Genomic DNA, 23,150 nt, shown 5'->3' on the forward strand with positions numbered 1-23,150 from the left:
ATTTCAAAATGTATCCTAAAGAGAAACAATGAGTAATGTTGTATATCATGCTGGTATATCTTTCGTAATAGAGCGTGTATTCAAAATTTTTAATATTCCTATTGGCTATCTCCTGGTGTTTTCCAATTAATGAAAACATAAAGAAAGCACATGAGATACATAATATATGATGAGGCCTTTATTGCACAATAATGATTTTTTTCAATTACCAAGCCCTGAGAAAAAGTAAATCTGATCTAACAAACTTTTGAAAAAACACAATTGTAACGAGAAAATTATTTGAGTGTGAGCAAAACAACAGGAATTATAAAAAATAAAAACTTAAGTGAGAAGAGAAGACTGAGATGGGAGTCAGAGACCATCTGTCCCCTAGCTGCTCAGCTGCCACTAAGTAACCAGCTCAACACCAGCACGTACAGGAGGGACAGGGACAGAAATCGTTCTTTTGTACACATTTTAGCCATTTGAGAAAATAAACCAGACATTGCCAGGATTTATAGATATCCGCCTGAATTTTCCCATGACCTTTTACTAATGGATACCTAAGCTATAAACGATGTGTATTTTTATTAAGTTCCAGAGAACACGACATTGTGTTTGCCAGATCCCTGAGGTGAGCACTCTGGTTATTTTTTTGCTTTTTGTTGGTTTTCACTAATAGTTTGGTTCAAAAATCTCAGGGTTCTCTAGATGATTTTTTTTTAATGTTTTTCTTCCTATTGCCAGGAGAGAAATACCAACTCAATAACAAGATGTATCCTTGACCTGTAAAATAATTATTAAGCCCATTCCTTTCTCAGCACAGAGGTGAGCCAGGGCATAGGCTCCAAGCTCCAGCATCCTCCGCCACAGGCTGAGTGTAACATAACTCCCCAGCTCCGGGCTCAAGGGCAAGGCCTCTGAGGCACCTGAGGAGAAGGCCGGCAGGGGTGAGGTTCTGGAGGCTGAATAACAACGGCCATAACACACAAGTGCACGTGTCTCTGCCAGCGCCCCCAGAACCAGGTCAGAGGCGCAGATTCCCAGGACACATCCTGGAGAAGCTGGCTGCACCTGAGACCGCACTGTTACGAGCTGGGCACAGCCTTCCAGAAGCTTCCTCAGACAGATCTAGGTTCAAACCACTGTCCAGTGACGTATGTGCCCTGGGGCCAGTCAGTTCTCCACAACTGTCAAACGGTACTTAATTCACAGGGTTGTTGATGGATTAAATGCCCTTTCGAGTGGTCAAGTGTCTAGTGCAGAGTAGAAGTTCAAGTGTTGGTAGCCATCATTATTCCTTTTCAAACCACCTCCACACCCTCCCACTGAAGTCAGCCCTGGCAGCCTCCTTGGAAATTCCAGGACATTCAGAAAATAAATGCTGGCAAAGGGGAAACTGTACATTTTTTCCCCTCACAAGTTCTGGCCCAGGTACCGACAGCAAGGAAAGCTTTTACCTGAAAGTCGATAAACCTGGGACACNAAAAAATAGAAAACTCAGACTGTGCTTCTCATCTACTCTCAGAGCTTTGCTCTGTCTACTTAGGAAGGCTTGAGAATGAGTCTCAAGATGGTACAGTTTCCTAGCTATGAAAACTGTGCAAAAGGGTTCCTGTCTCAAAAGGGTTAGCACCACGTTGGCAAGCCAGAAAAAAAAAAAATGAGGTAGCAGGCTTTGTCCACATCGCAGCAGTTACTAAGACAACTCAACCAGGGTCCTCAACTTCTACTCATTCCACAGTCATGGCCTGGACACCTCCCAAGGTTCAAGGACTGGAGTTAGCTGAACCACACTTCCCAGAATACATCACAAAACTTAACTAAGCCAGAATCGAATGTCTGTCATATGCAAATATAATAGGACACATACGTCTCATGCTCAGCAATGTCAGCCACAGAAACCCATTCATCAACAACTAAAAATCATCAAGCCACAACAGAAAAAGAAAAATCCCACAATAATATGGCAGATAGGGGCTCCTCTTATACATGTTCTCCTGAAATGAAAGCAGCCCCCTCAGGCAGAAGTGCCAGGCCCCTGGCACCCAGAGGCTAAGGCCACCGGGTAATAAAGCGCAGGAAACAGTGCCCACCCACAGCCAGCACTGCTCACTCAGGTCGCGTAGCTTGTAAAGGTAACAGTGAGAAGTCGTCAACTGAGGACTTACTCAGAAGCAGAAGCTGTGCTAAGTAAGAACTTTACAAACGTTAGTTCATTCACTTCTCACAACAGCCTGAGACAGGGGTCCCGACTGCTATAATCCTCGGCCACCCTAAGATTTTGATAAAGAACCAGGAACAGGACAAGAAGAAGAAGAACTTAGTCATTTTTACTCGTTTTCAAAGGAGAACCTATGTGTATTTCTATCCTCTAAAGAAATTTAGCATCCCGCACCCCAGTGTAATAAGGAAAGAGCTCTGTACCCCAAAGCTGTAGAAGTTTGCACCAAACCTGCCACTTTGGGCTGTGTGGCCCTGGGGAAGGTCCCCAGCTGCCCCAAGCCTCTGTTTTCTCAACCTGATCAAAGAACAAGAAGTTCACAAGGCCCCTCTCCAGAGTCAACATTCTGAAGCTTGAAAATCCAAATGTCCCCATATCTGCTCAAGGCCACCTGAGGTCTGTGTGACACAAACGTGTGCCGGGCCTGTCACCAAGGGAACTTGATAGATGATAAGTCTCCCAATAGAACGCTGCATTTCTCTAGTTCTTCCTCCCTTCCCTTTACGAGTCAGATTTTCATCACATTTGCCCAAACCAAGCTGGGAGCACACCAGGAAGGGAGTCGCTTTAACTCTGCTTATAATTTTTTACAAGGTGCCTGGCCCATTGTTAGTGCTCAACCTATGTTCAAAACTGACCTTCCTGCACAATTGCTTAGAAGACACAGCGGATCTTTTCACTCCCGTCTCCTTTCTATTTCTCTAAGTCTAAAGGAAAGAGGAAGGCTTTCAACTCAATCAAAATGGAGAAATTCATAAAATGCATTACCTGCTTCACACAGGTATATACTTTTGTTTTCATGTGAACCTGAAACCATACATTTTAAGCCAAAAGAGCTGGATAAATGACCACCTAGCCCTTATATCATCACTGAATATATGAGCCTTAAATTAGTGGGTAAGTGCTCTTTAAGAATGTGTTGATTTGGAGGCACCGTGATAAAAATCCATCCGTTTGATAAGGGCAACGATCACATGCAAACAGAAGTGCCATTATGTTATCTGCATCATACAAGGAAGGATTTTTTTTTTGCCCCTTTCTGTTGTGAAACTGAAGAGTTACTACATACAATAGGCTACAAATGTGACTGAAACCTTGCAACATTTCAAACCTTTATCTCCTATTTGAAATCATGTGTCTGCTTAATTGGAGGCTGAAACAGTGTCACAACACGAGCTCTGCTGGAATCGGGCCTGAGGGAAAAGGGGCTTCAGGGGATGAAACATCAGAGCTACCTCCTCTTCCCGCTGTTCCCATCACCCCCACTTATCATTATCCAAGCCAAACGTTCACCTATTTCTGCTCACTTATCCCCTCCTCCCAGCATTCCCTGCAACCAGAGCCCTAAGACACTGTGGAACCATGACCCAGGAACTGTGACATCAGAGAAGAAAGCACATGAGCAAACGCCTCCTTTTATCCAGCTCTGCTCGATGTGTAGCCGATACCGTGAAAGGGTCCCTTCTGTGNTTGATAAACTCATATACAGAGGGTGCCAAATAAAAATGTATTCTTTTAAGAAAGGGAAACTGTATTAAAATTGTAATACTCAATATATACCAATAATAAAAGATGAATACAAGTCACGTTTGACTTGTGCAATGACAAGAGGTGCTCAAAGTGGATACCATCAGCGTCCAGATACTTCTGATTATGGTGAACTACTGCTTGAGCAACGCTGACCAAGATGTCCACTTGTATGCATTTTTTGGTACTGCTGATTAGTGCTGATAGATTTTTTTAATGTCTTCCTTAGGATTTTTGCTCTACAAAATCATGTCACCTGCAAATAGAGACAGTTTTACTTTTTCCTTTACTATCTGTATGCCTTTTATTTCTTTTCCTTGCCTAGCCATCCTTGCTAGAACCTCCAGTACTATGTTGAACAGAAGTGACAAGAGCAGACATCCTTGTCTTGTTTCTGCTCTGAAGGGAAAGTGTTCATTCTTTCACCAATAAGTATGATGTTAGCTCTGGGAACAGAATTCTTAAATGTATTTGTGGTGGGGAGATAAAAAGTTTATTTCAGTATTATACCCATTCATAAGAGATCCTAAATATGTCCGTTTCCCAATGTGCAACTCCCTCAATAATTATTTCTCTAACAGAATTTCAGCATTCTTTGGGCTTGTAATAAGTAGGAAAAGGATAGTGACACGTTAAAAAAAATTCTGAAGTAATTCTGAAGTTCAAGAAGACTTGAAATGGGCAGATTTAATGAAATCAAATGTCTTTGTCTGGTGAAATAAACACCTGCTCAAATAAAGCCCAAACAGGTGGCATTAAGCCGAAGTCAATTTGACAGTTCCCTGAGTTCACTGAATCCAGCCACTCAATTCACTGCTAAAAGGAAGACTTTATTCTGAGCATGTTCTGAAATTCTGTGTCGATTTTCCTGCTTGACTGTTCCCTGTGTTCCCACTCCACTGCTCACCAGAATTAGTTCTAAAGGCTCTTTATAATACCGAAGGAAGGGAAAGAAAAGAAAAGAAAAGAAAAGAAAAGAAAAGAAAAGAAAAGAAAAGAAAAGAAAAGAAAAGAGAAGAAAGACATTAAGCGAGATCTAGTCTAATTGTATTTAAACCTGCATATCCTAGAACAAAGAGGGACTTGACAGTTACTTAATCTGATTATTTAGTCATACCAGATACTTCACACCAAAACCTACACCCTGAAACCCGGATTAGCCGGTTTGACCCCTAAACAAATCATATTAGAGTAATATCTTGGTTAGGTAACATATGGGATACATATGCAGAGGGACGGGGGAAACCAGCTGGACTTTATAAGACCTGGTTTCAAATCCCAGATCTTTCCATTCCTAGCTGCACATCCATGGGCAAGTGGCTGACCTTCTCTGTGCCAACTGTTTAAAACAAACAAAAAACAAAAGCCTTACCTTGCTGGGATGTTGTGAAGATTGTATGACATATTATTCATAAAGTGCCTGGAGCATAGTATGTGCTCATAATACTTGTAGTAGGATTTAACTAAACTGTTCAGAAAATGGAGTAGTCTGGCCTATTATAATTCTGGTTTTCAAACTTTTGTGGCTGAAAATCCTTCTAAACAACCTTAGTTATTTTGGGGGTCTCTGTCTTCTGGTGCACAATTACATCTTCCGTTTATTTTCTACGTACGTATTTCATGTGCAAGATCCTACGTAAATTATCAACAGGTGAGTTTGGCTCATCCATAATATTCTGCTATTAAGTGAACATGACACATAACATAAGGATTTTACATTCGTGGAGATAGAANCAGCCAGCCAACCAATCAATTCTTACTGTCTTCCTTATACAATTCCATACTTTTCAAATCCTCCAGTAGGATGACACATTGCTTTTACAATTTTGTAAAAGAGTTTCTTAAGGTACCAATCACTTAAACACCGAGAATGAAAACAATACACCTAAATAGAGCCAGAATAATACACTACGAAATGATGGGTTTTGTGTTTATGCTTTCAGAGTCAAAGTTGACTACAGCCCAGCTTCTACGGGAACCCTGCCCCAAAGATGATAGCCAGGTTTCAAAGAGTGCATGATGCTAACAATTATGAGCAAGGAATACTTTTAAAGCTATAATCTTCATAACACAATACCTTCTATTTGTATAAGACCTTACTACACACATTTACTTATCTCATTCAAGACTTAAAACAGGTCTGTAATGTAAGCAGATGTAATTATGCCCATTTAACAAACAAGGTGATCAAGACATAAAAAAGATAAGGCCAAGATTCCACAGTTCCTAAGTGGGACTGTGGACCGAACTCAGCTCTCCTGACACTGCTTCCTCACAGGTGTGTACGCGTCACCTTATACCCACTCAAAGTCTCATTCAAGGATTTTGCAGTAGGTTGTAAAACCATAGGTAGCTTGAAATTATTACAGGTAGGAGGATTTATGGAGTTGGTCTCCTTACCGCACCATAACACATTCACAGATGGGTTTTTTTTTTTAAATCCATCAGAATTCTCTATTTCCACTGACTCCACTAACCAGCATGTAGCAGGATGACAAGGCAGAAAGAGCTCCGAATTAGGAGCCCAAAGACTCTTCCATCTCTATCAGCCACTTAGCAACCTTTCACCTGAGTCATTTAACCTCCCTGACCCTCCCTTTTCTTATCTGTAAAACAGGACAATGCTACCAACTCACAAGATTGTTCTAAGACTCGGAAGGAATCATGCACGTACATAAAAACATTTTGCAAATTGCAAAACACCACACAGTTGTGGAAAACAGTATGGTGGCACCTCATAAAATAAGCCTAGAATTATCTACTATATGATCCAGAGATTCCACTTCTGAACATAACCCAAAAGAACTGAAAGCAGAGACTTGATGAAATATGCGTTCACCCATGTGCACAGCAGCAGTAGTCACAAGAGCCAAAAGGTGGAAGCGAACCGGTATCCATGGACAGATGATGGATAAACACAATGTGGTCCACCCACATAATGGAAGGGAATTCTGCCTTAAAAAGGAAGGGAAGTATGACACCTGCTACATAGCGGATAAACCTTGAGGACATTATGCAAGGTCAAAGAAGCCAGACACAAAAAGACAAATACTGTAGGAGTCTACATATGCAAGGTTCCTAGACAAGTCAAATTCAAAGAGACAGCAAGTGGAATGGTGGTTGCCAGTGGTTGGGGGTGGAGAATGGGGAGTTAGTGTTTAGTGGGTATGGAGTTTCAGTTTGGGAAGATGGAAAGTTCTGGAGATGGATGGAGGTGATGGTTATACAACAATGTACTTAATAACCACTGAACTGTACACTTCAAAATGGTTACCATGGTAAATTTTATGTTATATATTTTTTACCACAATTTAAACACACACATACACACACACACACACAAATGAGGTCTTGTTATTATATCCCAGTTGTCAAAGAAGCCGATAAAGCACCACTAAAAGCCAACATTGTTTTTTAATCATTACTAGAACCACAAACTCCATTTTTACCTACCAAGCAGTATCATTCTTGTACATTATTGTCAGAAATGGGCTGTCCCCAACGTTAATACAAGGTCTGCTGCAAAATCTCATTTCAAGCATGGTGGTGGTGGTGGTGGTGGTGGTGGTGGTGGTGGTGGTGGCGGTGGCAGAGGCATATTTTCTTAGAGAAGTGAAATTTTTCATGGTAGTCAGAACCCTACTCAGGCCTTGATATCCGGCCATGGCTGAATGGCAGTGTTAACGGCCCTGGCCTGTGCTGGAGGGGAGGGGAGGGGAGAGTGATCACAGGGACAGCACCATAACGTCCTCCCTTTCCAGGGCCCAGGCCGGCTGGACCCAGTCTGTGATGCCTGAGTTCAGTCAGCCTGGGTCCTCTCCCCAGCCTGCCTCACTTGGCCTGCCAGTTCCAGTTTGCAGCCCATTTGAGCCTCCTCAGGTCCTCCAAAGTCCCACGGCCAGAATTACCTATTTTCCCTCCTGTCTATCATTCAAATGCGAATTCTTTTCAGGTACATGCTGGAGACAACATGCTTTTCTTTAAAATCCCTCATATCATAAATGACTGTTCCTTCAACCTATTTCAAGCCGTTGATATCCTCTAATGTTGTAAGGTATATTGCAAGCAGTCATCTTTATCAAGGTTGAAGAAGTGTCAGCCCACAGAGGGAAGACACCTGGGGTCAGGGGACACTGGCCCTGCCTAGGGCGTCTGCCACCTCCACCAGACCTCCTGCTCCACTCAGCTTCTCTTCCATCCACCCATACATTTTCTAAAGCCACAAAGTCTTTTTGGTTTGGTTTTGGTTTGGTTTGGTTTCCATAACACTGTGGGTCTTGGTGGGAGGGGACGGAGTTGTGTAGGAGGCAGAAAAAAGTGTCACTTGAAAATCAGGGACTGTCCAGGATTTGATTGAATGTGATACTTTTAGGCTTCCATTTACAGCACCAAATCCAGTTGGTGTAAAATCCATTTCAGTGACGTGTTTTGTGGTCATGAAAGACAGAGAGAGGTCCTCTCAACAAGCAGTGTAACATCACCTCTTTTCAGTATGGGGGCCCCTTCTTCCCCTGCTCACCCTGTCATAGAGATCCCAATAAATTGTGACCCCAGACCTGGTTTGGCCACAAAAGGGCTAAAATGGACAGACAGGTCAAGATGAAGGATAGCTCCCAACACAGACAGCAACTTCCCGAGCATCACATCTATACCCTGGGACCTGGGAAATTAACCTTTTTTTTAAGATTTTATTGGGGAATTGGGGGGAAGGGAACGGTGTTGGGGAATCGGGGAAGGGTAACAGACAGGTAGACAAATTGCTGTTTTTGTTCTTCAGTCTAGTTGTAGAGGACGTCACTTCACTGGCCCATGTTGGTATGATCATTGTGCTCTTCCCGGGTGAGGCAATCGGTCGCCAGTCATTGGTCGGCCGCTCACAGCAGCTCTTGGCAGCTCACACTGGCTGCTGGCCACTAACGCTGGCTGCCGGCCACACACGGTAGCTTATGGCAGCCCACTGCAGCAGGGGCTGCAGCCTACGCCGTCACCAGCAACTCGCAGCAGCCCAGCTCCAGGCAGGTCGAGCTGTTGTTCATCATCTTAGCTGTAGAGGGCGAGCATCACTGGCCCTCAATGTGGGAGACGAACCGCAGCCCTGCTGCTCAGAGCTGGCACTCCCAAGCGGGCTCTTAACCAGCTGAGCCACTCGGGCAGCCACAGAAATTAACCTTTTGAGACCTTTTCTGACACTCCATCCACCATCCCCTATAAGGATGTTGTCAAATAAACAGTTACATGTGTTCATGTGGTATATGCATATACATGCTGCCATTTTTATTTTTTTATTCTTTTTATTATATTAGTTTCAGGTATTGTGCTGCCATTTTTAAATTCTCTAATATTAAAATACATTCAGTACATTTTGATTGTAAACTACAAAACTCCACAATGTAAAGATATTGTTAAAAAAAAAAGTTGCCTAAGTCCTCAAACCAAAACGTTGTTTTCAATAAAAAAACAAAGCAGAAGCTCTGGAGCAATTCTCAGTGAATTGCTTGTGTAAGAAAAAGCATGTTGCAGCTGAAGAAGGGCCACAGCTACACCAAGACCTGTGTTCCATTCAAGAAGACAGAAAGTGCAGTTAGAAAAGTGTTGCACAGGCTGATGTAGATAGGGACAGGTACACACACACACACACACACACACACACACCAGCTCAGGGTGCAGGAGACAAAGCTGATGAGATAACTAGAGGAAAGAATGAGCCTGGGATATAAGCAAACTAGGTCACTCCACCACACGAGCTGCCCTGGAGGACGTCTCAGGCTGAGTCCCTTGGTTAATGCTAGCACTGTATGAACTAAACACCCTCCTGCGGGGAGCCAATGTTGAATGGCTCAATGGACCTCCCAAATCTGTGCAAATGGCCTCGGAGGAGCAGTGTTCCAGCACCGCAGGGACTAATGAGAGAGAACCAGCATTTACTGAGGACATATCCATGGGCCACGCACTGTGTTAAATAGTTTCTATGCACCCTCATTTAATTCTCCCTGCAACCCTTAGGTTAGCTACCAGTCTTAGCCTGTTTTATAGATGAGGACGCGACACTGAGAATGGCCAAATAATCTGCCCAAAACCATACAGCTAGGAAGCAGGGGACCCAGGATTTGCACCCACATCCTAGTAAACTCAGAACCTACATTCTCAGCTGCTCACCACTGTGCTCTGGGGAACACCCAGAAATTGTCCCCCGCTGGCTGGCCAACAGGCTTGGGATGGTTTTTCACCTCAGTTGTGGGAGAGGTTAAATATGCATCATTCTGCATACCTGCAACAAGAGCTTCCAAAATCAATTTCCAACAGATACTGATGTGTTCTTCCCCCAAAGTACTGGTCCTGACTATCCATAGGTAGTCAGCCTCAATCACAGCATTTGAAGGCAGCCAGAGGTGATGACAGTTTACTCAATCCCAATTATGTCCCAGGCACCTCATATACGTCACTGAATCCTTACAAGAAGCCCGTAAGACAGCAACTTCCATCTCCACCTTAACTCAAAAAGATTAAGGAACCTGTCCAGCCACATACAGAAATGAATGGTCATGCTGGAACTACCTTTCTGTGATTTCTATTCATTGCCTCCTGATGCCTTCCCAACCTAGCCTCCGTCAATATGCTGTCTTAAAGCCTTCTCCTCAAGGTTTGGTTTATCCAACACACAGAATCCCTGTTTCTGAGTCAAGGGGACATAATCAACGTGAACTGAGAAAGAAGATCATGGCGGCATCTGTCCCAGGGTCCACATATCCTCCTGTTTTAGCCACATATGCACTGGATTGATCATCCTGAGTCAGAAAAGAAACGTGGATCAGCTGACTAGGGCACCAGGCTTTCTGCTGGCCACCCATCAGCAATTCATTCTTCAGTTAAAGAAATGTGTCCCCAGGGGCCGTGGGCTCCCTGATGACCCCTGTAGAATCTCGTCAGGATTGAAGGCTCAGAGTCCTGGGGTGTGCCACTGTGGGTGCAAGTTGACCAATGAGGTGACAATCCCCTGCTGGACCAAAATCTAAGCCCTCCCAGAGGACAGAGGAGGAGAGAGACTGGAGGGGATTTAAGGAGATTTAGCTGGGGAAAGGAAAGATTAAAGGGATTTATGGAGACCTAGCCAAAGAAAAACTCAACAATTTAACCCCTAAAATCATACTCTGAGAAGACACAAAGGTCCACCTGCCAAGCCTGATTATTGTCCATTCAGTTGCTAACTTTGAACCAGAAATTTCTATGTGAGACACAGTCCTCATTAGCCCCTCTGGGGACAAGCTCTAGCCAAATGTAGAATTTCCCAAAGGACACTAGATTTTGTTATCTTTCTTTCAGTCACTGAGAACTTTTGGCTTTTCCTCTCCAAAACAAAACATGCTTTCAAAGAAAGGAGTAGCAGGTGTTCTCATGTTTATTATTTTTCACAGAATTTTTGGGCTGTAAGTTCCCCAAGCAAGTGGGAGAGTTATAGGTTCTAGGCCCACTCCCAAACTGACCTAGATGGAACATTCTAAAGGCAAAACCCAGCATTTTCATGGAAAGTGAAGAAATTTCTCCAGCTGCTCAAATGTCCAGCCTATCACAACTCTCCTTCTGTGACAGAAGAAGGGGTATTTCAAAGCCCTTTCCAGATACAAGCCCTTGGAAGGAAGGAAATACACCTTAAAATACAGAAGTCCCTCAAGAGGGGAGCCCAGAAGCTATCCCAAAAAACTTCCCCGAGACAGGTGCTCAGAAAATCCTTGGAAAAACTGACCCAAACCACCAATGGTACCATTCTTTCAAACCCCAAACCCTTGGAGAATTGCAGAGGCCACATCCAATCCACCAGGAATTCCCATCGGCTCTCATTCCAAATAGATCCAGGATCCAGCCACTTCTTATCACCTCTATAGTGACTCCCCAGCTGGAACCCATCACCATCTCTCCCCGCATCTCCCCACTTCTGCCCTTGAGCCTGCCAGTTCCTCAACACAGCAGCCAAAGCCACGACAGGAACCCCTAACTCACATCAAGGTTCTCCTCCACTCAAAACCCTCCAGTGTTTCCCAATTCTCTTAGAGCAAAGGCAAGTCTTTCCTACAGCTTACAATATTCTTTCGAGTGCTTCTCCCAGACTCTAAAATTCTGAGTAATCCCAGAATAAATACTATTAAATCAGCCAGTCAAATATACAAACCACTTCAAGTAGCTTTGCAGTCCCCCTTCCCCCCTCCATATACACCCCCAAGAAAAGAACAGCTAAGCCTATTTTCTACCTGGGCCTTCAGATACATCAATCTTCTGTATCCTCAACAGGTGTACTGAATGAGCAATGTCAGAACAAGGAAGGTAAGCATGATACTTGTGGGAAAAGACAGTGCTTGCCCCACGGAAACTTGTATTTATACCCTTCCTAAAGCAGCACCCAACAGGCCCTCATTTAATGAATAAGAGAAGCAGCTGCGCTGTTGACATTAAGCTGACGTCCTGTCCTGAGCTGTTTCCCTTTGCCACGAGCTGGGCATAAAAGTGTCCCTCCAGACAGGAATCGGCTACACCTGGCCACACATGGAAAGGCGAGCCATAAAATCTCATCATTGTCAGGGTATGTGAAAACCATCTCGTCTTCCAGGCATCTTTAGAGATGAGGAGGCTGGACAAATGACCAATCAATCGGCAGGCCACACACCCCATTCATGGCTGAACCGGACCTGGAACCCAGGCTCACATCCTCCACTAGGCCTGCTCCAGCCCCTTACAGACAGCAATTACTTCCACGTACAGTGTTCAGTCTGTAAGAAAAGCATGTATTCATACCCCACAGAGAGGAAGGTCTGTTTTCTAGGACATGCTGGTTCCTATACTCCGGGGAAAATGAGGGCGACTGGGAGAATCCTTCTGTGTCGTGCCAAGTATTAAGGCCTTCTCTATTCAGATGCCTTTCCTGGCGTGGAAATTACAGAAGGGACTTCCATGAGTCTGGGGTATTCCTGGACGGTATGCCCATCCATATATGTCTCCAAATGGCATATTTTCATTTTCATGTTTCAGAAGTTGTTGAAAGATATCTACAGCAGAGACGGCCTGAAGAGCCTCCGCAAATACGTGGACAGAAATGTTTACTGCTCCTAATTTGCTGTTACACAACATTTATCTGCTCTCACAGTGTGCCAAGGATCTGAAAACATGTCACTGATTAATAAATAGCAATTAAGTCTCACCACCTTACTGGAAAATAAGGTTAGGTTCCGGGTTTCCCTGTCAAAGGAGTCACACTGCAGGCCACAGGGGGAGAGGTTGATCCCGAGACATGACTCAGAGGTGTGTCAGCTAATTCAGGCCCAAACCACAAAGAGGGTCCTTTCCGTAGCTACCCTTTGCTTCCTCAGCCTCTTTCCCACCCTTCTGGGCCAGTCTTCACTCTCCTGGCCCCACCCTCCAGCAAGGTCCCTTTCATCACACAGACTAAATGGCCAGACCCTTTAGCTTCAACAGTAAGTGTTCTGCTCTGCACAGAAGGGTACAGGGATCAGGCAGCCAAGTATCAAATGACAAAGTTTGGCCAAGGGTTCATCAAGCCTTTAAGATGCTTTTATTTAAAGCATTTTAGCACTGCAAGCTGATGGTCTGGCTCCTGGCTGGGCTTTCTTGCCTTAGGATGTTAAAGGCATCTAGTGAAGGTGTGACAAACAAAATGATCGGATCTGCAGAGTACCTTGGAAATGAATCCCAACCGTAATCAGAGCCCACACTCAACATCCATACTGATAAGACCGGAAGACACCTCCTCTATTTAGACTCAGGCCAAGGTTGCTGGACATGGCCCAGGGTGGAACAGGCACCCTGACTTTCAGACCATTTCTGGAAAGTCCAAGGAGACAAAACAATGTTGATAACCCAAAAGCTTTGAAATGTCACCGATTTGGATAACAGGTTACTCCATAATTATGTCTTCTTTACATTAACATTCAGAAAAGCTTTGCAAATACTAAAGTTAAGTCACATTGTTATTAAATATTTGCCATTACATAATCCACAAAGTGGCTCAACCCCTTACGGATAATCATGAGTTGTTCTGCCTAGATTCAATATCAGCTCCACCACTTAATAACTAGCTCATGTTTGGCAGGTCACTTACTCTCTGTTGCCTCAGTTTTCCCATCTACCAATTGGGGATAGTAGTAAACACCTACCTCATGAGGTTATTATGAGAGTAAAATGAGTAAACACATATAAGCACTTAAAATGATGCCTGCTACTTAGTATTCATTTAATAACGTCACCTACAACTACCATTATCATCATTATGTCATTGAGTAAAAACATTTTGATCATTTTATTGTTAGTGTTTCCTTCTTCTAGAACATTTACCAGCACGACAGGACCTCAGTGGGAAGCTTCTTTTCAAAGAATTCTTTGTAAGGCAGAAGGCAGAGCTTTGGGACCCCAACAGAGACCTGTACCAAAGTTCACAAGAATGTGGCCAGAGTCCAAGGTTGTTCTGCAAAGAGCTCTACAGTCTCTCAGGTTCCAGAAGGCAAATCCCATCTTTCTGAGAGGCGGAAACCACCGCAGTCATCCCCAAGCAGCGCCTGCGACAGCAGGAGCTCCTCAATGAAGCCACAGCTCACTGAGCCTCAGCAGCCTGCCACTGCAGAGGTGCGGCTGTTGGGGTTCTCCCCGGGAGCGGGGCACAATAAGGGGACACTGCATCGGTCTGCCTGGAGGCTGCAGGAAGAGGAGCCCAAGTGGGGACACACTGCCGTGCAAAGGAACACATTCTCACAAGATGGGACTCGACTCACTCCAGTTCCTTCGGCTGCAAGCCACATCATCGGTGTAGGGACCACACGCAAGGGCACACTCCTAGGTCCTGCATAAGATGCGCATCTTCAGAGCTATAGCTGAGACCTGAATAAACCTCAATGGCAGTTTTCGAAAGTGTTCACCCAAACTCACCCCTTCATTGGCCATGCTGAGAGGCAGCACCAAACCCCTCTTTCTGAAAATGCCAAGTCTTTTCTGTTTTCATGGCAACAGAGATGGAAAGTGCAGACCCACAGGTGCCCTCTCTGAATCAAAGCACAACGCTGGGAAGCCCTTATTCGCTACCTTTGCAAGTGTGCTTTCCCCGGAATCAGAAACATGGCTGAGAAGGCTACCTTCACAAATTGCTCTAGGAAGGAAACGTGCTGCAGACATGGGGGTGGAGGGATGGGGGTTAAATGACCCGAAGAACTGCAGTGGACCCTGAGTGTGGGGCAGAAGACAAACTGGGTTTGAACATATGGTTCTGGAAAAGCAAACTAACCACAAAAACAAGTAAAGGGGAAAAGAGAAAGGAAACAAAAGCACACTGATTTATCCTAAGAAACACCTCCTCTTCCTCGTCTCAACCTCATCAACACCTCCATGAACCCCTGCAAAACGTCCAGTACATGTAGCACGTGCGTGAATGCACACCAACAGATACTGATCAACAACTGACGTTGATCACAGGCGGGGAGAAAATAACTTGAACTTCAGATTCGTTCAGCAGTGCCCGATGCTCTTTCACTATCAGCCTCCGCACCTATTCTCAGGCGCCCCAAAACAAAACAAACAAAAAACAACTCAGGGGCGGAAAGGGAACAGCAGCTGAGCGGAGTGGCACACGCTGGCAGCATCCATACCATCGACTTCTGATTATTTCTGCTTTCCTGAGACGCAGCTACCAGCATCGGACTAAATACAGCACTGGAGAGAAACCGCCAGCACAGCGACACTCACAGACCCTCCCCGGGAGACCTGCACCCTTGCGTGTGCGGCTGAGGTTCTGTGAAATGGACAGACGCTCAGGTGAGGCTCTGCCCACACGTGACCCTGCACACTGCGAAATTCTTCCCTTCCACAATCGCGCGGCCCTCCGAAGTCTTGCCTTACACCTGGTACGTGCATAACACCTGGTAATGTTGATTCTGTAAGAATACATGATGGGAGGGCAGAAATGGGAATGACCGGAGCTCGATTTTTCTCGTGACCACATCTCTCGTCCATACGGTGCAACCCTACACACGGTGAGTAAACGCGCACAGCCAGTTAGCAGAAAATCCACCATCTCAGCTCACACAGTCACGCGTAGAGAGAAAGAAGTCGAGAGGGCGGCGGTGTCAGGGGAAACAGAAAGTCTCTCGCCAGCGGGAGCCGTCCTCCTAAAGCCCAGGGCTCGCCCGCCCAGGAGCGGTGCCCACCCGCGCCCAGGGGCGCACACCCACACGCTTGGGCGCGCGCGGGAGGTTCCGCAGGGCAGAGAGCCCACAATGAGGACGCGGCGACCAGCCGGTTCCTGCCGAGGCGGCGTTGTTGGCAGCGGAGCCGCGTAGGCACCCGTGGCCGCAGCCCCTTCCACCCTCACTCCCCAGTCCCCACTTACGTTCCAAGGGTCTCCTTGAACTCGAAAATTTTCTTGATGTCCTCCGCTTGCTTTTTCCAGGAGGAGCTGCTCTCGCCGTTCTCCCGGGCCATGGCAGACGAGGGCAGCGAGGCGGCGAGGCGGCGAGGCGGCGTGGCCGGGCGCGTGGGGCAGGGGCGGGCGCACTGAGGAGGGGGCGCCCGGTGGCGGAGGCGCAGGAGGGTCCGAGAGGGCCGGGGCGGGCGGCGCGGGGATGCTCGGCGCGGGAGCCGGAGGAGACTTGGTGCTGCGGCAGAGCTTCCTCTTCTGCAGTTTCCTCTTTCACTCTCGCCGCCGCCGCGGTCCCTCCCTGGCTCTTATTTCTGCTCTTCTCGGGCACAGACTTCCTGCCGCCGCTGTTGCTCGCCCGGCTCCTTTGCAGCGGGCTGCCAGCCTCACTTTCTGCTACTTTCTTGCCTCCCTTCTCCGCCTCCCCGCCGCCCGCCTGATCCCTCCTCCTCCTTCTCCTCCTCCTCCTCCCGCGGGCTCCCCGCCCTCCCCGCCTCCCCGCCTCCCGCGCGCTGCCGCCTTCGGGGATGTCCTGCGCCCCCGGCTCAGGGGCACCGGCGTCGACCGCCCAGCTACGCGCCTGGCCGCTGCTTGCGCCCTGGAGCCCGAGAAAGGGCAGGTGTGGGGACCCGGGCAGGTGCGGCGCGCTGGGGCACGCGCGGGAGGAGCCCAGCCACTGAGGTGCTTTTATTAATTCTGCAAAGTCAAGTCTCGGGGGCGCGAGGGGGCTTTCCTCCACCGCGGCGGGAGGGGGCGCCTCTGTGTCGCGCTCGGAGGAGGCGGCGGCGGCGACGGGGGCGGGGGCGGGGGCGGCGGCGCGTAGCCGCCCGGATGCGGGGCGCCCTCCGGTGCAACCCCGGCCCTGACCGGCGTGAAACGGCGCGGCTGGGGCCCGGAGGGCGGAGGCCAGTTGTTATGGCGATCGGAGGCGGGGACCGGGATACCCGCGGAGGTGGGCGTTGACTCCGCCGCGAGGGCCGGCACTCCCCGAACCTGTCAGTCCCTCCCAAATCGGCGACTGGAGCTAATTCGCATTGCACCAAAATCGGCGCTGGCGTCCTATTGTGGCCGGGGGGAGGGGGCCTCATGGCGACAAGAAAGCCTGGGAGCCTCGGGGCCAGGGACGCGCAGGACGTACCGGGCGCTGCCTCGTTTTCCCTTTAGGAGCAAAACTCCCAGGGTTATTTGGCTGCTGGGCGGCGGGTGGATTCGGGGTTGGCCAGGCGCGGGATCTGTGCGCCCCTGGGATTGCCCCGGCCCCAGGCTGGAGCGGTCAGCGAATCTGGGCCGGCCTTCGCTCCTGCTTGGCCACTCCTGGTTTCTCTCCTCACCGCCCCCCCCCTCCGCCCCCGCTCTTTGGCTTCACAAATCCAGAGACTTGGTGGAAAGGGAACGTCTGCCCCACACCCTCCTAAGCCCCACCCAGCTTAGTAGGGTACCCAGGTGGCAGGGCATGCACCCTGATACATCCTTTCCTACAGTCGGGGGAAACGAACCCAGAGTTCGCTCTGGCCTCATTCTCGGAGGTGCACTTGGCCTACCCTCCTCCATGTTCGTCTGTCAGAGGGCGACCCACGTGCGGATCCCCGGGCCCAACCTCCGTGACAAGGGACTATCTCTTATAACGGAAAATTATAGTTTTCCCTGTATCAAGACTATCACTCTCTTAGGGCTCCTAGGCTGAGTTGGGTCAACAGCCCTGACTCTTGATTGGAGACACCTGTCCCATTTTCCCCGGACTGTTCCAGTTTCACTGTAAAAGGGGGGTGGGGGGAATTCTACTCCCTGAAAAGGAAACTTCACGCAGCACCTTCTGCCTGGTTCTCACAACCTGGATGCAGGCTGACTGGTCTCCCCCTGAAGCAGTCGGGACCAGGCACTGGTCCCCCACCCCCTTCCCTTGTCCCAAAGAGGTCAGAAGATAACCTGGCAGCCCCATCCCTACACACCTCCATGCTGGTTTGTCTTTCAGAGGGTTTTAGGCTTAAGGCTCTCCAGGCTGAGGAAAGCAAATAGGGGATTACCTGGCTGTTAAAAACACAGACTGAATTGACAAACCCAAATTCCAAGATGGATTACTAAGGAGCCTCTCAAAGTTGGGACACATCACCCAAATCCAAGGCATACAACATTCCCCTCAACACGAAATATATTTGGAGAACTATATCTTTTATTTGGGTCAAAGGTTAGGTATGAAAAGTAGGAACCAGGCATAACTGAGATCCCAGTTGGCATCCTCCCATGCCCTACCATAAGCATCTTGTATTTTTTTTCTCCTTCCCTTCTCCCCACTCCTTCTCCTTCTTATTCAGTTCTTCCCTCCCTATTTCCTCTTTGTTCCTTGCCTAAGGATCAGCCTCCAGAGCTCATGAAGACAATTTTGTCCCTCAGCTTTTGTCCCCAGAACTAAAGAAGTGCTGATGCTCTATCTCTTCTTCCTCCCTATCAGAGAGGCAGTTTACCGGAGCAGTATAAGTGAAGAGAAAGCAGAGGGGAAGTTGCACGTGGCTCTGTGGCCATGACTTCACCTACCAAGCAGTAAGGTCCATCAGCACAAGGGATATGTTGACTTTCGTATTTCCGTTGTACTTCCAGCACCAGCAGGGTGACTTACACTTAGTAACTGATCGATGAATGTGTGTTGAATGGATAAAGAAATGAAATTGAGGGCCGGCCAAGTGGCACGTTGGTTGAGAGTTGGCTTGGAAAGCCAGCTCTGAGCAGCAGGGCCCTGGTTCGAATCCCACATGAGGGCCAGTGGCGCTGCGCCCTCTACAGCTAAGATGGTGAACAACAGCTTGACCTGAAGCTGGGCTGCGGTGAGTCACCAGCAATGGCCGTAGGTTGCAGTGGGGCTGGCCAGCAGCTGGCATGCGCTTTCGTTAGCTGTTGTGAGCCACCGTGAGCGGCCGTCCAATGGCCGCGAGCGACTCCCTCAGCCAGGAACAGCGCAATGATCACAATACCAACATGGGTCAGTGAAGCGACATCCTCCACAACTAAACTGAAGAACAAAAAGAATAACAACTTGTCTGTTCCCCTCCCCCAATTCCCCAATAAAAATCTTAAAAAAAAAAAATGAAATGAAATTGAATTAGGACAGCTATTCGGTATTTGTTGTACTGGTGGAAATGCTATAGGAAGTTTTCTTTCTTTTCTCAAGTAATGATGTTCATTCAGCATTATCAAGTTGTCCTCAGCTGGACTAAGTCCTGGAGAAAAGACTCAAATGTTTAATGGGGAACTGAGAAGAATGGGTCCCATGGCCCAAAGAAGGAGGTGAGAAGGCCAAAGACAAATTCAGTCTGACTTTATATGGTCATTTCTCCCTCATGAGAAAGCACGTAAAGTAAGAGATCTTGACCCTGGAAATTGCAATACAAAACAAAACGCAGTGTTCCCTAAGAAAGGTTAAACCTTAGCCTGTAAAGTGCCTGATTCTGTTTACTTCAGGGCCCTCACCTGGACTCTTCTCAAGTAACTGACCATTTCCTTCAGCCTGTCATGTTTTTCTAGAGGAACAGATGATGGCTGCCAACAAGTTCCTTCATTCTACTCCAACTCCACTGTCAGTTATTACCGTCAGTCAAAAGCTGTTTGTCCCCCAACAATTCCACTCCAGAAAGCTCTGGCAGGTATTCTGGATTACTAAAGGTTAGGTCCTAAATCTTTCTATTTCCTTAAAGCCCTTAAAATTGTCATTAAAGGCCCCAAAGAAGGGGTGCTTTTAATAGCTCATCTTGAAAAAGTTATTAATTTTATGCCCATCAAGCCCTTCACCAACCAGCCCTCCTGCCAAAGATCAGGTTTGAGTGGCCCAGGTTCCGAACTGGGCAGATGGTGTGGGGGAAATTAATACTATCTAAAGCAAATGCATAGATTAAATTTGAAAAATTCTAAATTACTCTATTCCGCCTTTAATACCTAAAGTGATAAGCTAGGAAGGCAAGCTGAGGTAGTAGAAAGAACTAGAAATCTGAAAAACTAGGCCCAAGTCCCAGGTTTGTTGCCAAGTTTGCATACTGGACACTCTACCTACCTGAGCCTCTAAAACACAGGTTGTTGGAGGAAGAATGATATATAAACTTGATGATTTTTAGAACTTATAAATCAGTGTGTTTTTTTTCATTTGATGAAAAACTCGCCCAAAATATCATTCATCACTCTTTGAAAACTTAAGAATGCTTTGGTCCAAAAATATATTAATCAAAAATATTTTAAGTGACCTCATATAGATACATCCTACATGAAAAACTTGTTTAAAATTCAGCAAGAAATATTACAGGGAGAAACATTTCTTTATTAAAAGTTCAGCGTCATCTTCCCCATCAAATGGATTGTTTGAAACACTGATGTTAGAAGCCTCTTCGTGCAAAGGTTGCAAAATTTCAGGCATCTTAAATTGTGTGCTTAGTGGTTACCTGAGCATAGTTCCCACATACTGTTGATTAACGTCAGTCATTGACAGTGTACATTACAATAGGAGAAACATAGCCAAGTGAGGAATCACACGGATCTGCCACCTTTGTAAAAAGCAGGCTGTGGCGGAGGCAAGGTTTGGAAGAGGGATTCAACATTGCTGTTTCAGATCTCTATTCGAAGAAGTAAAGACCAAAAGAACCTTCAGTCACAAACCTATGTCATAAGGAACCTGAGGATGATCCAAGGGACATTCCAGCTAGCCTGGAAAGTGTCTAAGGCCCACACTCTAATAGCTCTTCATGGAAGAACTCATCTAGTTCACATGATGAAAAGTCAAGGTGGAACCAGCACAAAACCTTTACAGAATTCCTCCAATTAAAAAACAAAAAAAAAGCATGAGAAAATAGGAAAAACAAATGGCTGTGGAGAATCAACACAAGAAAAAAAAATTGCTACAGAATAGGTAAAATTCATGTTCACATATATAATTTACATTAAAAAAAACTTGTATAAAGCAAGAACTTGCAAAGATGCATTTGCTCAGGAAACACAGGGCAAGACCACAGAAGGTCTTAAAACATGATCTGGGGGAGCTCAGGAAAGAAGCAGGAAACAAAACAACCACAGATATAAAGACTACAGAGAAATGGCACCAGAAAACCCTTTTAAAGGACACAGAGGACAAATCAAGAATACCTGCGAGGCGGCCAGTTAGCTCACTTGGTTAGAGTGCAGTGCTCATTACACCAAGGTTGCTGGTTCGATCCCCACATGGGCAGCTGCTGTGCACCCTCCACAACTAGACTGAGACAACTACTTGACTTGGAGCTGATGGGTCCTGGAAAAACACATTGTTCCCTCCCCTCCAAAAAAAGAGAATATACTTGGCCCTCATTTCCACGGATTCTGCATTCTCAGAATCAACCAACCTATGGAAAAAAAATGTTATGTTGTTGCTGACATGTACTGCCTAGTTAGGCCTGTGATGGTGCATCTATACTGAACATGTACAGAGGTTTTTTTCTTGCCATTATTCCCTAAACAGTACTGTGTAACCACTATTTACATAGCATTTACACTGTATTAGACATTGTAAGTAATCTAGAGATAATTTAAAGTACACTGGATGGTTGTGTAGGTTGATATGCACATACTACACCATTTCATATAGGAGACTTGAGCTCCTGGCGATTGTGGTATCCATGGGCGGGCCTGGAACCAATCCCTCGTGAATACCAAGGGACAACTGTAATGGAAAAATAAAATGGAAATGAACAAAGATTTGCTAGAAAAGTATATGAAACACAAAGGAAGTTTAATATATTCATAAATGGTATCCCTTCTGAAGAGACTGAAACAATGGAACAAAAAATATTTAAAGATGTCACTCAGGAAAATGTCCCAGAAATGAAGACTTAAATCTACAGATTGAAGCAGCACATCATGTATCAGAAAATATATGGGTGATCATTTTCAAGACACGTCCTAGTAAAACAACTTATCTCCAAAGAAATAGTCCTTTGATTTTCTCAGGGGGAAAAAAAAAAACAAGTCACATGTATTAGGGCAAAAAAATAGGTCAGCCTGTTATAGACTTCTATAGCCACAGTCAATGATGGAAGATATGCTTATAAGGTTCCTAAGGAAGTTAAATTGTCATATAAGAATTTTAAGGGGCCGGCCAAGTGGCTCAGTTGGTTAAAAGCTCACGCAAGAGTGTGAGCTCTGAGCAACAGTGGTTTGATGCCCGGCCTGAGCTGAGTTGCCACTGAGCTGCCAACAGATGGCAGGATGGCTCAGCTAATAAAATAAAAATAATAATAATAATAATAATAATAATAATAATAGCTAACACTTACTGAGTTCATATTATGCATCAGGCCTTGTTCTAAGTGATTTACCATATTTATTACTCCTCACATCAATTTTATGAAGTAGGTAATATTATTATTCCCATTTTATAGAGGAAGAGACCAAGATTTGGAAAGGTTAAGTCACACACCCCTTGTCACACAGCATGAGTGAATAAAGCCAGGCAGCCTGACGGACCGCAGAGCCCTGTTTGTACCTACTGCACTATAATCCTCTGTCAGAGTGCTACCCAAATACAGGCCACACATGAACACTGAGAAGCTGCTACTATGTAGAAGGGGGAGGAGTGGATCTGGAGCTGGCAAACATGATAGACGTCCACCTTAATGTCAAAATCATCTTCTTAAGAAAGGAAAAGAGGAGAACTGATCAGTTGTTCAAAACCAAAATAGGAGAGTCAAATGACTGCTAAATTCACAAATGTATCTTTTTGAGGTTTTTCTGTTTGTTTGTTTGTTTTAGTTTTATGTTTTTAAACTTCAAGTGAACATACCCCCCTCGGGTCTTTACCTAGTGGACGTGAACCTTTATCTTTCTACCTTAGACCTGAACCGAGACTGGGAACTTTCCTGACATTCTCCCAGACCAAGCAAGATTTTGCTGCTTCCAAAACTGACGTTGAAACACAATCTTGTCAGTTCATGTTAGAATGAAGAGTCTATTCTTAACTCAAGAAAGCACATTTGGCAGCAGGCACAGGCGCATTTATAAAATTAAGGA

At 46.0% G+C, this 23,150-nt stretch overlaps 1 protein-coding gene and 1 long non-coding RNA gene across 3 annotated transcripts in view; one reads left to right on the top strand and one right to left on the bottom strand.

The window, feature by feature from the left end:
- CAMK1D (calcium/calmodulin dependent protein kinase ID) overlaps positions 1-16,590 on the bottom strand; it is a 462,879-nt gene extending 446,289 nt beyond the window's left edge. Inside the window, exon 1 of the mRNA XM_019656989.1 lies at positions 16,110-16,590. Coding sequence (XP_019512534.1) covers positions 16,110-16,201 — 92 coding nt within the window. The 5' untranslated portion in view covers positions 16,202-16,590. The remainder of the gene's footprint in view (positions 1-16,109) is intronic.
- Positions 14,871-23,150, top strand: part of LOC109390488 (uncharacterized) — a 12,480-nt gene continuing 4,200 nt past the window's right edge. The window contains exon 1 of one of the 2 annotated variants that reach the window (XR_002125584.1): positions 14,871-15,753. This is a non-coding gene — a long non-coding RNA (uncharacterized LOC109390488). The remainder of the gene's footprint in view (positions 15,754-23,150) is intronic. The other variant, XR_002125585.1, reaches the window with a different exon arrangement.

The sequence above is a fragment of the Hipposideros armiger genome, unplaced genomic scaffold (genome assembly GCF_001890085.2).
Source record: "Hipposideros armiger isolate ML-2016 unplaced genomic scaffold, ASM189008v1 scaffold_271, whole genome shotgun sequence".
In the NCBI taxonomy this organism is placed as follows: domain Eukaryota; kingdom Metazoa; phylum Chordata; class Mammalia; order Chiroptera; family Hipposideridae; genus Hipposideros; species Hipposideros armiger.